General features: G+C 44.4%; 1 protein-coding gene and 1 gene segment (V, D, J or C); one reads left to right on the top strand and one right to left on the bottom strand.

The window, feature by feature from the left end:
- Positions 1-3,106: 3,106 nt before the first annotated feature.
- On the bottom strand, positions 3,107-3,677 carry LOC127576464 (T cell receptor alpha variable 9-2-like). The segment is given in 2 exon segments: positions 3,107-3,546; positions 3,632-3,677. Coding segments are annotated over 2 exon segments (486 nt in total).
- Positions 3,678-10,623: 6,946 nt separating this feature from the next.
- LOC127576463 (uncharacterized) lies at positions 10,624-14,055 on the top strand. Its single transcript, XM_052026955.1, is given in 5 exon segments — positions 10,624-10,696; positions 10,821-10,984; positions 10,986-11,112; positions 12,239-12,289; positions 13,622-14,055. Coding segments are annotated over 5 exon segments (849 nt in total).
- The last annotated feature ends 908 nt before the right edge of the window (positions 14,056-14,963 follow it).

Below are 14,963 nucleotides of genomic sequence, written 5' to 3'. Positions count from 1 at the left end.
TGTTACTCACTGACATCCATATCTGAAGGCCCACGCAATCTCGTCTAAGGCCTTTAAGCCAGCTCAGTTTGTAACCTGTTAAACATACCGTTTTCGCAAATCAGGAAGAGAACTACTACTTTGAGGCTACGAAAATTTCAAGGAAGAAATATGGGATGGTGCCGTATTGTCCCGCGGTGCCGCTCCGCCAATCACCAAGGGCATGGCTGAATAGATTTGGTTTTAGTCAAAATCCTGCAAGCTCCCCAACAACTCGTGATTCCGCTCCCCCCCCCCCCCCCCCCGCCTATTCCAAACGTCAATGTAGATTCGACTGTGTTTGCTCAATGACTCGGTTCTCGTGGATATAAAGATTTACCGCCCTCTGTGTCTCTCACTTTAGGTACTATTTATGAAGGCAGCAAAATCGTTCTGCATTATTCCAAAAATTGTAGAGCGCCTCACTGTGGTCTTGTTCATCCAAGTCACAAATAACCTTTCGACTGAAATTGGTCTCCCGCTCTTTTCGATGGATTTAAGAAATATGCTCTGTCAAAGAAAGCGAAACGTTAACGGTAGAGTTTTGACCTCTTCTTCGAAAACTCAATTGCTGTCAGATTCAGCTGTCCATATGTGATCACCAGATTTCTACCACGACAATGAGCGGCCCAGTCCAGTGAGCATACATGAAATAACATGTAACTTTCAAGCCTCTATGCCGACGTAGATGTTTTCGGACGACAACACGCTGGAATGGACTTGTTCAGCCAATATCCGAGCTGCTGTGCACACCACGTGGTTGAGACCACTGCAGCGGTTCTGTACCCTCGTGGACCCTTTGTCCTGAACATGTTAATTCCAAGGATGTTCTGTCGGTGCAACTGAATCTGATTTCTCCTCTGCCTGGCGCTGCTCATTTGAAATACCGTGAGATTTTTTTTTCCCAATAACCCGCAGTCGTTATATTTATTTCCACTGGTCCCATCTCTTGTGAGTATCATTTTGTCATTTTCTATAGCGAATATCTCTCGGAACCAGGCTGTCATAAATTCCCGGTGCGTGGAATTGACACGGATAAATTGCACCTGTGACACACCCAGCATTTACTCCATGCAGTCGCACATACAGCGGGATAGGACTTGGAGTGGGGAAGAAAACGAGCAGAGGCCGGGAGGGAGAATAAGCTTTGCTTTACATTAGATCTCCGCACTTCGGACAGATGCGTACAGTTTATCATCCAGAGCTCCAAGGGTGCAGAAACAGCGATGTATTTACGGCGCAACACATCAGCACACTCAGACAAAATGCGACGGTTCCCGCATAGCCACCTCCCTCCTGTTCACGGCTGCCGTCGTGTCGAATAGCGCAGACAGTTTTTGTACAGGCTCAAGCCCACTCAGTATCGCTGTGGGTCTCAGGGCGCAGTAATATGTGGCACAGTCTCCCAGCTGCGTTTTCGACACATTCAGCAGGACTATTTGACTTTTGTGATCAAGTGTGGCTGAGAATCGATTCGCTGGATTTCTGTCCTGGTTGTCGCTATATCGGCTTTTGTGCAACAGAAACTCAATGGAACCACGGGAATACTGACGATACCAGAATAAGTTATGATTGTCCACGTTTGCATTCGTATAGTTACAGCGCAATTGGGTGTTGTCCCCTTCCTGCACTGTGACTGCCGTAGGTGTCTGTAAAACGGAGTCTCCCCGAGTGTGTCCTGCAACAAACAGAGCGATATTAATTTAAGCAATGTCATGGCACTGTGCCTATCCCTTCGAATCTGGCCCGCACTTGTCCCATTTTGATGCCGAATGAACGGATCGCTGAAATGTAAATACTGGCACAATCGTGTGCCTTCGTGTTGTGCACTTGGTGAACTCACCGATTAAGAGAGCTTCCGCTAGAATCAATGAATAAACACCAATCATGTTCACAAAGAGCTGATAGCGGATTTCAACAGATCTCTCCGGCACTATGCTGTCTTCGGTCGGATGCACTGTGACATCCGGCCTCTCTGACGATATAATTTTCTCCGACAATGTGAACAGGTGACATCGAATAACCTGACTGGGTCTTTCTTCTCCAATTCGTCCAATCGGTTCACTGCTCCTTTGTTTGTAGATCAAGGACATCAGAAAAGGGGAGGAGCTCGCGATGATATCGTCACGTCACAACAGTGAAGTAGAGTTACATCTAAAATAAATCAACCGCAAGTGTTGATCATCCTAAATAATATCAGAAAGTTATTCAGTTCAATGACCTTTACACAAATTAAACCTGTCATTTCGGTCGGGTCAATTCGACTGTGGAGTAAACAGTGGTCTTCATTATTGTGGTTCCAGTCTCGTTCTCCGGGACTCCAGCGGTAAGAGATTCTCTCTGAAAAGACGAACATGTCGCCTCCGATGTCATGGAAGGAATTTGAGAAAATGTTTCCGAGACATTGGGAAGGACAGTGGCATAAAAGAAAGTTGGTATTTTTGGCAGTGAAATTTGAGAAAAGCATTGGGCACATAGAATCACACAGAATCCATGGTGATATTGCATCTGACTAATTTGGGCAAGTCTGTTCGCCCTACTTTAGGAAGTACCTACTTCTAGAAGGGACGATTAGGAGTATGGTCACCATTTGATTCCTGGAATGGCTGGTTGGTCTTCTGTGTTGAGATTATGCAGGCTGGACCTGTGATATCTATAATTCAGAATTTAAAAAAAAAACGAGAAGGAATCCTTTTGTTACACATTTAATCCTTAGGGAGCATAACAAGTGACGAGATATTTGATGTGGCGGAGCTGCCTTGAAGGAGAGGTTACCGTTTCAACACAAGATAACGGCTGCTGAAGGCGAGGGTGAAAAGAAAGCTCTTCACACAGAAGGCACTGAATATTTGTTATTCACCACCCAACGGGGTTGAGCAGTTTCAAACGCTGAGTCTGCCAAGACAGAGAATAACATTTGTTGAGGTATTCAGGTAATATTGGATAAAGCTTTAGCACCTCTAAATGACGTTGACGTAGAAGCACAGAAAGGCTCTTATTGAATGACGGAGCAAGATCGAATGTGAATAGCCTTGGATATCCTCTGTTGCTTATGTAGTTTCATGTTTGCCAATGTTTGTCATCACCCTTATGTGATATGTAGCGTTTGGTTTCTTCTGTGTGACTTGGTCACCAGCAAGGCCCTGGATTCGATCCAGTGAGAGGAGGTGAGAGTCTCCGCCGGATTTTGTACGGACAGGCTGTGCACCTGCCACAGTGTGGGGCTCAAAGCACAGTGATACACAGCCCCGTCTGAGACGAGAGCCCCGGAGATCATTAGGGACAATGATTTCTTATCCGTGTCTAAATCGGCAGAGAAGTGGGGAGACGAATCTGGAGACCGAGCATTCCCATCCTTGCCGAATATCTTAAATAAATATCTCAGAGCTTTCCCGGGACGCTGGATGTACCAGAAGAGTTCGGGAAATGTACGCGATGTGGAGTAAGTGCAGTTCAGTATAATGGTCTGTCCTTCCAGAACCACTAGTTCTGGCGGATCCTGCGAAACGGTATCTTGGCCACTCGATGCTGCAACAAAACATTGAGAGTTCATTCAGTGTAGGAGTGTTCCTGACACACGGGACACACACTGACCATTTAAACAGAAACTCACCGGGCAGCAGCACTATCACTATCAGCAGTGAACAGGAGGAGCGCATCGTTCCTGGTGGAGAGTCGGACCGGATATAGATTTTAACCATGTTCACTCTTAGGAGTGAATTATTGAAATCAAATCAGCGGCAGGCTTTATTGATTGGTATAAGTGTGGTCGTTAGTCACACACAGGATTGGCTCATCGCTCAGAAATTCAAACAATTGCGAACCAATCAGCTGCGTGCCGACTATCTCCAAGTCTCCGCGCTGAACCCTTTGTGGACAGTCGATTTACGCAGAAAAATATCTGGCCCTTTGACAAGTGTTCTCGGGAGAAATGCGCACCGAGGCGTGGTGCATTGGAAAAACGGGGAAACTAAGCCACAGGCACACACCGAGAAAAAATATAAAGTCTGGAAGTGTTGCAAGCACTCATGGGATCAAGCAGAACGTGGGAAATTAGAAATAAAAGGATGAGGTTTTAGATTGTTAATTTTTTGTCAGTAACAGGTGAACACGTGCGAGATTATTGTGCACCACATCTCAGATGCTTCAAATGAATGGGATCTCAGACGTGACGCGAGAGCGACATCTTGTGTCGCTTGGCGGTTAGAAGGAGAATTACAGTGAACGAAAAAGAACGAAGACAAATTAGGACACACAAACCCTGAGCTCACAGAAGCACACAGGCACGGAGCCAGTTGGAGGGAACGACACAACATGCACAGAATATGCGTGTGTCTCTATGCACAGACGGACAAGTGAGCAGACAAAGACACAGCGATTCAGTCGAACAATGGGAGGTGGTCACGTGGAAAGAAAAAAGAATTCGAGAATCCACATTTGCTACCGGTAAATTCTGAAGCGTTCTTTTTCAGCCACGAGAAGCTCACATGAGGAAACCCACTCCCACCCCCCCCCCAAGCGTTTGCCCTTCCGCTGTTATATTCCGTGATACACCTGGGAGTCCATGGTCCTCGATATCACTTCCGCGAAAGTCCCCCGAATATTGAATAGAATCAAATGGCGGTAATGTGGGAATTATAACCTTGTTTTGTCCACAGTGACTTGAGTAGTGTTGACAGTTCCGCTCACTATATCGCACGAAAATGTGAATGCTCAGGAGGGGGAGCAGACGAAATACACGAGTGTTTTGTTCAACCTGGAAAATTTCAGAGGATTGAAAGACTAGATCGGGTTGCAATGTTCTCTTTGAAGACCAGAAGGCTGAGGGAAAAGTCAACGAAAGGATTTAAATTTAAGCACGAATCACAGAAAGTTAGTGGAAGATATTTATTCCCTGACTTCTATGGTTTATCGAATTAAGGGGAACATTACAGAGAACACAGGGAAAATGTTTATGTCCCAGTTACCAATCACACTGGAGTACGGACCCTGTTACCTCTGTCTCGGGATGGCGGGAAAAGAAAACACAACCTTCAGCGTCAGTGGGGGGAAGAGCAGATCTATATGGTAGCCGGAACATTTGGTCAAACGTTTCATTGGTTTTTATCACAATGAGGCTTTGGGTGCAGAAACAGTCTGCAGAGCCGCTCAGCTACAGCTCGGAGACGGCAAAACTGGTGAACGTATCATCGTTGTCAAAGCAGGCTTTGGAAAGAATTAAAGGCAGATTTGTCGTTCATACCCTCCACCAGAGGGCAGCAAAAGCCCAAAAAACGTCTGGTTTCCAGTGACTGGTATTTCGGCTGCTTAGTTTCGACTGTTTTCACCAGACCATGTGGTCAATTCAGTCAGCAGTATCCCTGATGGCCCAGCGGTCAGGATTCGGCGCTTTCAACACTGCGGTCCGGGTTCGATACCCGTGCAGGAAAATCGGGAGTTAATGTACTTTGTTGAATTAAATGTTGTGTCCCAGACTGAGACGCGGCCATCCTCCGCAATTTCAAAGCCACCGCGGCCAGGTGAAACGCTACGGAACCATCAATCCATACAATGGGGTCTCTGTGCAAACCAGTGGGAATACAAACAACATGCTTTATCGACAATAGTTGGTTTTGCTTCCTTTTGCACAGGAACTGACTGACCTGTTGAGACTCTCCTGTATTTTCTGTTTTCAGTTCGGATTTACATCAACTGTAGTTTTGAATTGCGTTTCAAAGGTTCTTCTTTAGTTAATTATATGCATGTACTGGGATTAGACCACGTCCGAGCAAGTTTCATTGTTCTTTCACACATATTTCAAAACTCAAAACAGAAAAAGGAATATGACTCAACGAAGGAAGGTCAAATAAGTGTAATAATAAAATCTTTGAGAAAGCAGCTGGGTATCTCATGAAATAACGAGACAAACTGTGAAATCTGAGCTGTCGTAAGCAGGAACTCCATGTTGTTCCTAACATCGATAAATGTGTCACTGAAGGGAACATGGAGTTTGCAATAGATATGTGCTATCAGTGTTAAAGGACTATGTATAAATTAAAATAAAGAACAGCGGAAATAATTATGATGACAACTTGTGTTTCCAGTTTGCATTCACAACCGCTAATTCCGAGGGCTTGTTCAGAATCCCAAAAATACATTTGTTTTCTGTCCAACCAGTTGAGTTTGACATTTCCATTGAACAGCGTGGATTAGGACCCAGCGGTCGCCTAACCGGTGGGGCATTGAGTTCCCACATCCGGGATCTGCCAAATGCACAGAATACCGCTCTGCTGTCAGCCGCAGCATGGACCAAAGTGACTGACAAGAAGTTAGATCATAATCGCACACTGGAGGCCAGAAAATCATGGTCGTTTGGTGACGCAACAATCCATGCTGTCGAATTGGCTGCAGCCGGGTCCATGTATCTGCATTGTTACCTGCGTCGGCACAAACACTGAAGTATAAACTGTGGCGACACAAACATACGGTCACAAATGAGCTATTTCCAAATTCCAGCAGGATTAAATGTACTTTCTGGACATTTCTGGCAGAATACAAAGCTGTAAAGTGTACACTTTTTCTCTTTGGATTTTATGTTTACTCACATATAACACTAACATAATACTACATCATTCCGTAATTGAAGCGGAGCTGCGGTGGGCTGTTCACCAAAGGAAACGTCGCCCTCTACGCAAAGTCTTTTTGGCAGGAAAAATCCCGAACTGTCCACTCGTTGGGGAGCGTATCAACTTACTAACCCACCGGCTGGAGAGGACAGAGCAGCAGTGATTCAGACAGTGTGCAGTGGGGATCTCCCTGACACCAGTCTTGTTGGGAATTTATCCAAGGCAGGGTCCCGCGCTAGACTTGCAGAGGAGACGCCCGGTGTAATATGAATATCGGCAGAGAGCAGTGAAACATCTAATGGGAATGGGCTGCTGCATAGAGAGATGCAACTCTGCTTCAGTCAAGAGTAACTGTGTCCAGCGACGTAACAACACAGAAAGGAGCCCGTATAATCAAAACTGAGACTTGGTAAAGGGCAGATCATAGGCAACATCAAAGGAAACGTAACCATGTTCGCCGTGCAGTGTAATGTCCGTATCAATTGCACAGCGGAAAATATAATCCGAGAAACCAAGGATGTGTTGAAACTTCTGTGAACAGAAGCACGTGGTTGTGCTTTAACAGAGACTCTGGGTGATGCAGCATGATCACGGAAAGGTTGCAATGAAATATGTACTCCGTTCTTCAAATCGGGCCTGGTGTAATGTAAATAAAAGGAAGGTAATCTGTTATTCAGACAGGGAAACGTGTCATATACGGTGACACATGGTCCATTCTATGATTAATAAGTGACACAGTGTTGATCCAACAACAAACAGATACAAAGTCCAGTGGAACAAACATAAAATCAGATCATCTGCAACATAGTACTCGATCAAACAACACAGGACCTGCAGAACAATTCAAAGGCAACCATACTGCACCAGAATCAAGGGGGAAGATCCCTTGTCACACAACCAGAAATCAAGTAGGTAACACAACAAACGACAGAGTCAGACACGTCCGAAACATTTCCAATTGGAACTAGTGAAAATTATGATTTAAAAATAAATGCTCTTATATGTCCATGAACAGCGAGCGGGCTTGTTGTGATGGTACCCACAATAATATGAAGAGTTATGGGACTTGTGTTATTGCATGCAGTGTAATATAAACAGTGACTTAGCCTGGTGTTATGAGACACAGTGTTACATGAACAATTCTGGGACTTACGATATGGCGCCCAGTTAAACATGAACCGTGATTGGACCTGGTGTTGTACAGCGGAGTTTCATGTGAACAGCGAAAGGGTTGCTATTTGTCCCAGTGTAATGTTAGACTGGGCCTGGTGTTGTGGGACCCTTTTCAGTATGAACAATGACTGAGGTTGGTGTTCCCTCTCCCAATGTATCAACAATACTTTGTAGACCCGATATTACATTGTACAAAGTATTAAGACGAATGCTTGGAGTTATTGTTCTGGGCCGAGAGTTGTATGAAGAGTGAACGCTTACTATGCCTAGTCTTACAGCATCCAATTCATAGCTCCACTGCGGCCTCGAACTGTTCTTCAAGCGACAGCATTGTATAGTTCCCTTCCGCACGCTCCAGGAAAATAATTTCAACCGCGGAACAAACTGGTGATCTTCCTTTTGATTTCTCTCTGTATCATGGAAGTTTCATTACGGTGGGTTGGTGCTTGAGACCCTAAGTCTCCCCTCCCACCGAGAACATTTAACGGTCACCCACTTCAAATAGACAACGTAACGTACGGCCGCAACAACTTGACACATGCTTACGGCAATTGGATGATATTATTTCGGCAATGCTGAAATGACGTATGTGCTTGCATTTTTTTGGAAACGCAGTCCGCGTAAGACGCTCGAAAGTCAGTTTCGACCTCTTCTGCCCTTCTAATGCCAGACTCTATCCGTGTCAACCGGTGGGCTATGAATCCTTGAGAATTTGTGGACCGTCTCGACAGAAGGCTATTAGCCGATAGGAAGTTGCTTGGTGAAAGTTACAATGATCTTGTCAAAAGGAGTCCATGGTTCTTCCAATACATACATCAATGTTTCACACCTTGGATATTTATTGTCAGCATTTCAGACATGTACCTGATCCCAGGTTTAGTGACTGGAATTCATAAACCAGAGGACTTCATCTGCAGATCCTTCCCATAGAAACACTGACCTCAGCCTATCAGAGACATGTACTTGTCCTATCAGTCCCTCTCTTCCTTTACTCTCTCTGTTGCTTAAACCAACCTTAGTATTTCTCTTTTCCTGTCATTACCAGAGATTTAGAACTGGAAATTTAACCCTGTTGCTGTTACCCAGACTTCTGAGCATTCCCTGGATTTTAGGTCTATTCGTAGCGGGCATGCATGTCCGCAGGTAGGGGTATGTGCAAAGGAGATAGGCGGGCATTGTTTTCACACAGACTGTGGTGGGTGCTTTGCATGCGCTGCCAGGCGTGGTAGTGGCAGCAAATACGAAGGAGAAATTTAATAGGCACCTAGATATGCACATTAATGTGCAGATAATTGTGAAATATGGATATTGTGTAGACCGAAGCGATTAGTTCAGAGAGGCGTTGAATTACTTGTTTAATTGGAGCGGCACAACATCATGGGCTTACGGACCGTTCCTCTTATGTACTGTTCATTGCCCTGTGGTCTATTTCTTGGTTCGTGGGTGATCCCGTGTGTCTGGTCTGCAGGGCTGGGGTGGGCGGAGACATCCGTTTCAGCACAGAATGAGAAAGAGGAACACTACTTTTTTTTGTGTCCTCTGCCCCGGAATCCGAGCAGGAAATTCCTTGTTTGTGAGCAGTCTCGAGTCAAGTAGCCAGCAGGAGAGTGTGTTAATCCAAAAGGTGACCATAAAAACTGACTGACATGCAGCGAGAAAGCACACGGTTCTTAACTGGCAGCAGTTCCCTTCCTTTCTCTCTGTGCACTTTCTGCCCAATTGAAACCGCGCCCTGTGAAAACGCGCAATAAATTATTAGGTGTGGAGATTTTACCTGCTTTCTTCATGAATACCGCGTTCACCATTGAGATCTGAGCACAGAAAGGAATGTGGTGGGAATTGCACTGGAACTATGTTTACCCTGTGGATTCTTCGTCCACCCCAGTAGTAGCTTGATAATAAATAGCGAGCTTTTAAGCGGTAAAGTCTTTGTTTCTACCAGACGCGGGCAGCCTGTTTCCAAACAATCGTCATTCAACAGATTATCATCTTTGACTCCATTCACATTTTTTATTGCGATGCGTGCCAACAGAAAATAGTACAGAGGGAAAGACGGACAAAGAGGGAAAGAAAGACAACATAGTTCAAATTCTATTACCATTTGACAGCTTGCCGGGATATATGTCGAAGATAATATTGAATGTTAAAAGAGAAGGAGTGTTGGAAAATATGCAGACACACATTGTTAGGTTCGCAAAATATATAAGCTGCTTCTCTGACATGATTGCAGATGGTGAACATCTGAAAGAAAGACGGAACGATGCTGGAATTACTTAGAAGGTCAGGCAGTATCTCTAGAAAGAGAAAGAGAGTTATTGAAGTCCGTCATCAAAATTGGAAAGTGGGAAATGCAGTTAGATTGCTCTTGCAGAGAGAGGGAAGGGGGCGGATTACAATAATTCGCGTCTAATTAGCCGTCTATTTGGTCGATTAAGAAGGGAAGCTGTGGAGACAAAGAAAAACTGTGGAAACTAGATTTGTTCCGGACAAGTATAGGCCTCGGGGTCAGAGATTAAGGAGGAGCAAAGGGGAGTGGCGGCCTCTGCGAAAGAACAACTCACACCACCCACCGAACGTCAACGAAATGCAGGAGAAGCTTTCACATCGGGCTCAAAGACGCGACGAAGAAGCAGAACAACATACTCTCCTTGATTAAATCAGTCGATTCTTCACAGAGCATAGAGGCACTAGCAGGGGAACTGTACGGCACTTCAATCATCTCCTAGACTCCGCTCAGTGGAAACCAAGCCATTCAGAGGTGCCAAAATAGCTCTTGAGGTACAGTCTGCCGGATCAGTCCAGGACAGTGGGTTCCCGCTCCCGTCACATGAACCGTCCACCCGCGGACACAGATGTGATGGAAATCCTGTGGGTTTTCACTGCGTCCGTCTGCTTACACCGTGAGTACCGTTCAGACACTTTAACATAAAACTGCACGAGTCCATTCTGAATTTCAAACATTGTCCATATTTTGGCCTGGTGCAAGCATTGCCCATTCACCTCCGCCTTATGCTTAATTTCCAGGGACTTTCTGTCGGTCGGTGACCCAGTCCCCGACGATAGTGAACAGGAAGGAGTGTCAGTCTCTCACCATCAAATGCCGTTTTCAGAGCGGTTTGGCAGATAAATTTCAGACTGGTCATTTCTTCAAACAGACCCAGCCCGGAGCAGAGTGGCAGCGGCTCTCTCGGGGGGGGACGATTTGTTACGTCGACGAATAAAGCAGAAATGACTTTCACGCTTGAAATTCGGAATCTGAGAGTTGCAGACAGCAGCACCTATTATTGTCAGGCTGAGTACACGTGGAAAACACAGTGATGGACCTGGGCTTGCCGCAGTACAAAAACCCTCACTGCAGTTTTCCCAACAACAACTTACGGAGAGAAGTGAACCTTAAGGTGAAGCTCTCGCTCCGTCTGCTCCCGAGTTATAACAGGATTGGATTCTTGCACATCACGCATGGGTTTTCTCACTGCCTGGAGTGCCCGGATCGTAGTCGCTTTTCTAGAGTCTGATATCAATGGATGAAGACTGAGAATCACCGATCCCACTTCTTACTTCCAACTCCAGATTCTGCTCCAGCAGCCATAAGCGGGAATCGCAGCCACTGGCTTTTAACTCCTTTCGTTTTCTATCTTTCTATTCGTTTCCAAATTGATGCAGATTAATATATAACATCTATGATTGTACACATAATACAAAGACATTAAGAGAACAATCATGGCATAGATAAACATAAAGAATAACAAAATGTAAAAAAATATTTAGATCTCACGATCTCTTAGTAGATGAATATAATATAAAAGAAAGGAAAGAAAAAGATTTAATGTGTATATAAAAGAAAAGAAAAAATCCCCAAATCAATAAAAAAAAGTAAATAATCAAACCAAACTAAAGAAAACATTTCAAAAAAAAGACAAAAAAAAAACTGGACTGAAATTTCTCAATAGAAACAGAACAATATTATGTCGTTACCTCCGGTCCTCTAAATTGAAAAGTTATTGAAAAGGGATCTCTATCATATGAAAGTATTGAATAAAAGGACTCCAAATGCCTTCACATTTAAGCGAAGGATCAAAACTAGCAATTTTTTTACAAGTTTAAACATGAGATAGTTTTAGAGAATCATTGAAAAGTAGTAGGCAGTATTGGATCCTTCCTTTTAAGCAAAATGGATCGTTTGGTCATCAATGTGACGAAGAAATCATACGGTAAGCGGAAGCAGAAAAATGGCCAGATTCTACCTTGGTAACCCAAACATTCCAGTGACAGGGTGAGGTTGTAAATCAACATTCAATAAAGTTGAGATAATGTTAGAAATGTTTTCCAAATATTTTTCAAAAAGAGATAGTAAGTCTTTTAACTCCTGCACGCATGTCTCGCCGAGAGCCCGCGGATTTGAGAATGACATGAAACACCGTGTGGGATGGGATACTACGGCGGGGGTATTTACTATATGTATGGAACTGGGTCTACGGTGACTGTCACATCTGGTAAGTATATGAAAAGTTCTACCTGTCTCCCGTGCTCCCGGGGAATATTCCATGTAATTTACTAATGAGATCGCACGACATCGATCTCGTTCAAAGTAAATAAGGCCCAATTGCGAAACTGGTTTTTGCAAAGTGGCTGTGAAGCGACCCGGGCAGAAGGAATTACACTTCGGTTTGAATCCAGAGAGACGAGATGCGAGGTAGCCTGGGAGCAGACGGTTTGTGAATGGTGATGAACAATAAATGCTGGTCTCGCCAGCGATGTTGACATCAGTAACTATAAATAAACGTGAAGAAGAGTGAAGGGGTGTAGAATAAGAAGAGGTGCAAGGATTAATTCACGGAGGCAGCTGCCTGATTTTTCCTGCAGGTGTTGTCAGGGCGTGGGAGGGAGAATATGGTGTCAGCGCTGTTCACGGAGCAATTAAATTATCTGCAGGTGTGAGGGGATTGTCTTGCGGGGACATATTTAGTCGGATCTGTCCACACTCTCTCGGTGTTTGAGGACTGAGAAGCAAACTATTTTCTCGTCACAAAAACTACAGAGGGAGATTTACAGGAGGGATGCTGAGCTGCGAGTGAGTGAAACACCTGGTGAAGCCATACAGTCTGAACCCACCCGACAACTGACAGATCGTCGCAACCGTTGAAAATATGAACCGCAACCAGCAAAAACCGAGCCGCATAGGTCTGAAAGACAGCCAGCTGCAACTAATTGAAATGAAAGTAAAATTGATAAAGACCTGTCTCAATTTGTGTAGAATGGGAAGAAGAGCTTTAATCCCAAATTGTGATAAAGTGCAGTGAAAGGCTGACCCCCGTCTCACACACCTTCAGTGCTGTTGGATCTCATTCCTTTACCTTGGAATCTTGCAATGTAATGGACAATATCCAAGAATTGACACATTTATAGAAAGAACACCCGTTGCTCAGGAAAATAAAACATATTGCTCAAATAATTCTTCCAGTTTGTCTTTCACGAAAGTAACACGAAAGACAACTGGAATTTTAGAGAACAGGGAAAAGGTAATTTGACGGACCTGGATACCGGCTCTTTGATTTTTCATCACAGTTGTTCTGCATCCTCTAGATTCATTCCCGTTGGCTTAAAACTTCTTCAATTTCCCTTTGATAATCATAGTGTCAGCCGTCCTCTTGAAGTTTTCTTCCCAACCGCTGCAAGTCGCTAGAATAATTACAAAGAGAAATTAATAAAATTTGCACCGATTTTAAATGAAGAAACTTTTGCGAAACCGAATTTATTCCTGCGTGTGACACTGTCTCCGCTAATCAACAGTGACATAATCATGATTTTCTATTTTCATTCCGTAGGTTCAATTTCCTCGCAGTCCCAGAGATTACAATATTATGCCGGTGACACCGTCACCTTAAACTGCGAATATTCCGGATTCTGTCCGTACACAGTACATTGGTATCTGCAATTACCAGGACATGCTCCGAAATTCCTGTTCCAGAGACACACTTCAGGAGAGCAAGATAAGGAAAACGTGCCCGGAGGACGGATTTCTGGTTCTCTCGATTCCAGCGAGAAACTCAGCCGGTTAACGATCTCCAAAGTGCAAGTGAACGACTCGGCTGTGTATCACTGTGCATTGAGCCCTCGTCCCGCACTGCACAGTCATACAGAGTACGGAGAGAGCCGCACAAAAACCTCAGCGTTGTGGATTACAAACACACAGCACTGCAGAGCGTGGAGAGCTGTTCAAATCCCAGGTGAGTTCGAGTACAGACACCCGACGAAATAGAGCACGGAGAGAGGTGTAAAAAGTTCACAGTGTGGCGGGGATTTATTGCAGATTGAAGGGGAAGGAGATAAAGAGACAAAACTACATAGGTAAACTATATTAGGACTTTCTATCACACAATGACACGGGGAATGGAGAGAGGTGATACCTATTGCACATAAATGCATCTCTGGAGCAAAATTCACTTTTGTTTCAATTTGCTGTTTTCCTCTACATCAGGGCAACACAATCCAGTTTGCAACCAATTTAGTGCAATTGATTTGCGGATATGGTTTAGATGTGGCGACTGCGACAGGTAATCGGTTTGCACAGAAATGTTACAATGTCAAATGATAAGTTCTGATGATGTTAATTAGGACTTAAGTACTTGGTATCATGCCACGTTAACTGGTCGTCTCGTTCGTATCCAAAGTCTCGTCCATCCTCCCAAGAGAGAAGAGAGAAACTCCAGTGACGTCAGAACCCAGCGACGGATTAATCTGAGAATGTGTTGTTGAACGGAAAACGACTCAAGTCATGAATTATGCACTGTGTTCTTCTTCTCTCCAGCAATTACTTAATCTTGTTCCACTGAACCCCAATCATTGGTTGAAATCGTTATTTCACACTCTCATTTACCCGGCGGAAATAAATGTGGCAGGGGACGATGGAGACAATAATGCAGGAGGTGTTCATGGAGGCATAAAGAAAAGAAACTGACCCATCAGCGCCGATTCCACGCTGAACATCAAGCACCTATTTACACTAATCCAATTTTAATCTCCCATATTCCATTCATGTATCTGTGTCACTCATCTGTCGATGTGACAAATTTTGGACTACACTTTTCAGGAAGGATAGATCTGTCCTCTCGGCTTTCGTCATAGTTCATGGCAGGAATAAATGATGGCCGGGGTGATCAATCCTGC

Source organism: Pristis pectinata, chromosome 12, assembly GCF_009764475.1.
Source record: "Pristis pectinata isolate sPriPec2 chromosome 12, sPriPec2.1.pri, whole genome shotgun sequence".
Classification (NCBI taxonomy): domain Eukaryota; kingdom Metazoa; phylum Chordata; class Chondrichthyes; order Rhinopristiformes; family Pristidae; genus Pristis; species Pristis pectinata.
Note: the sequence above shows the minus strand (reverse complement) of the source record. Positions and strands in the feature narration are given on the sequence as shown.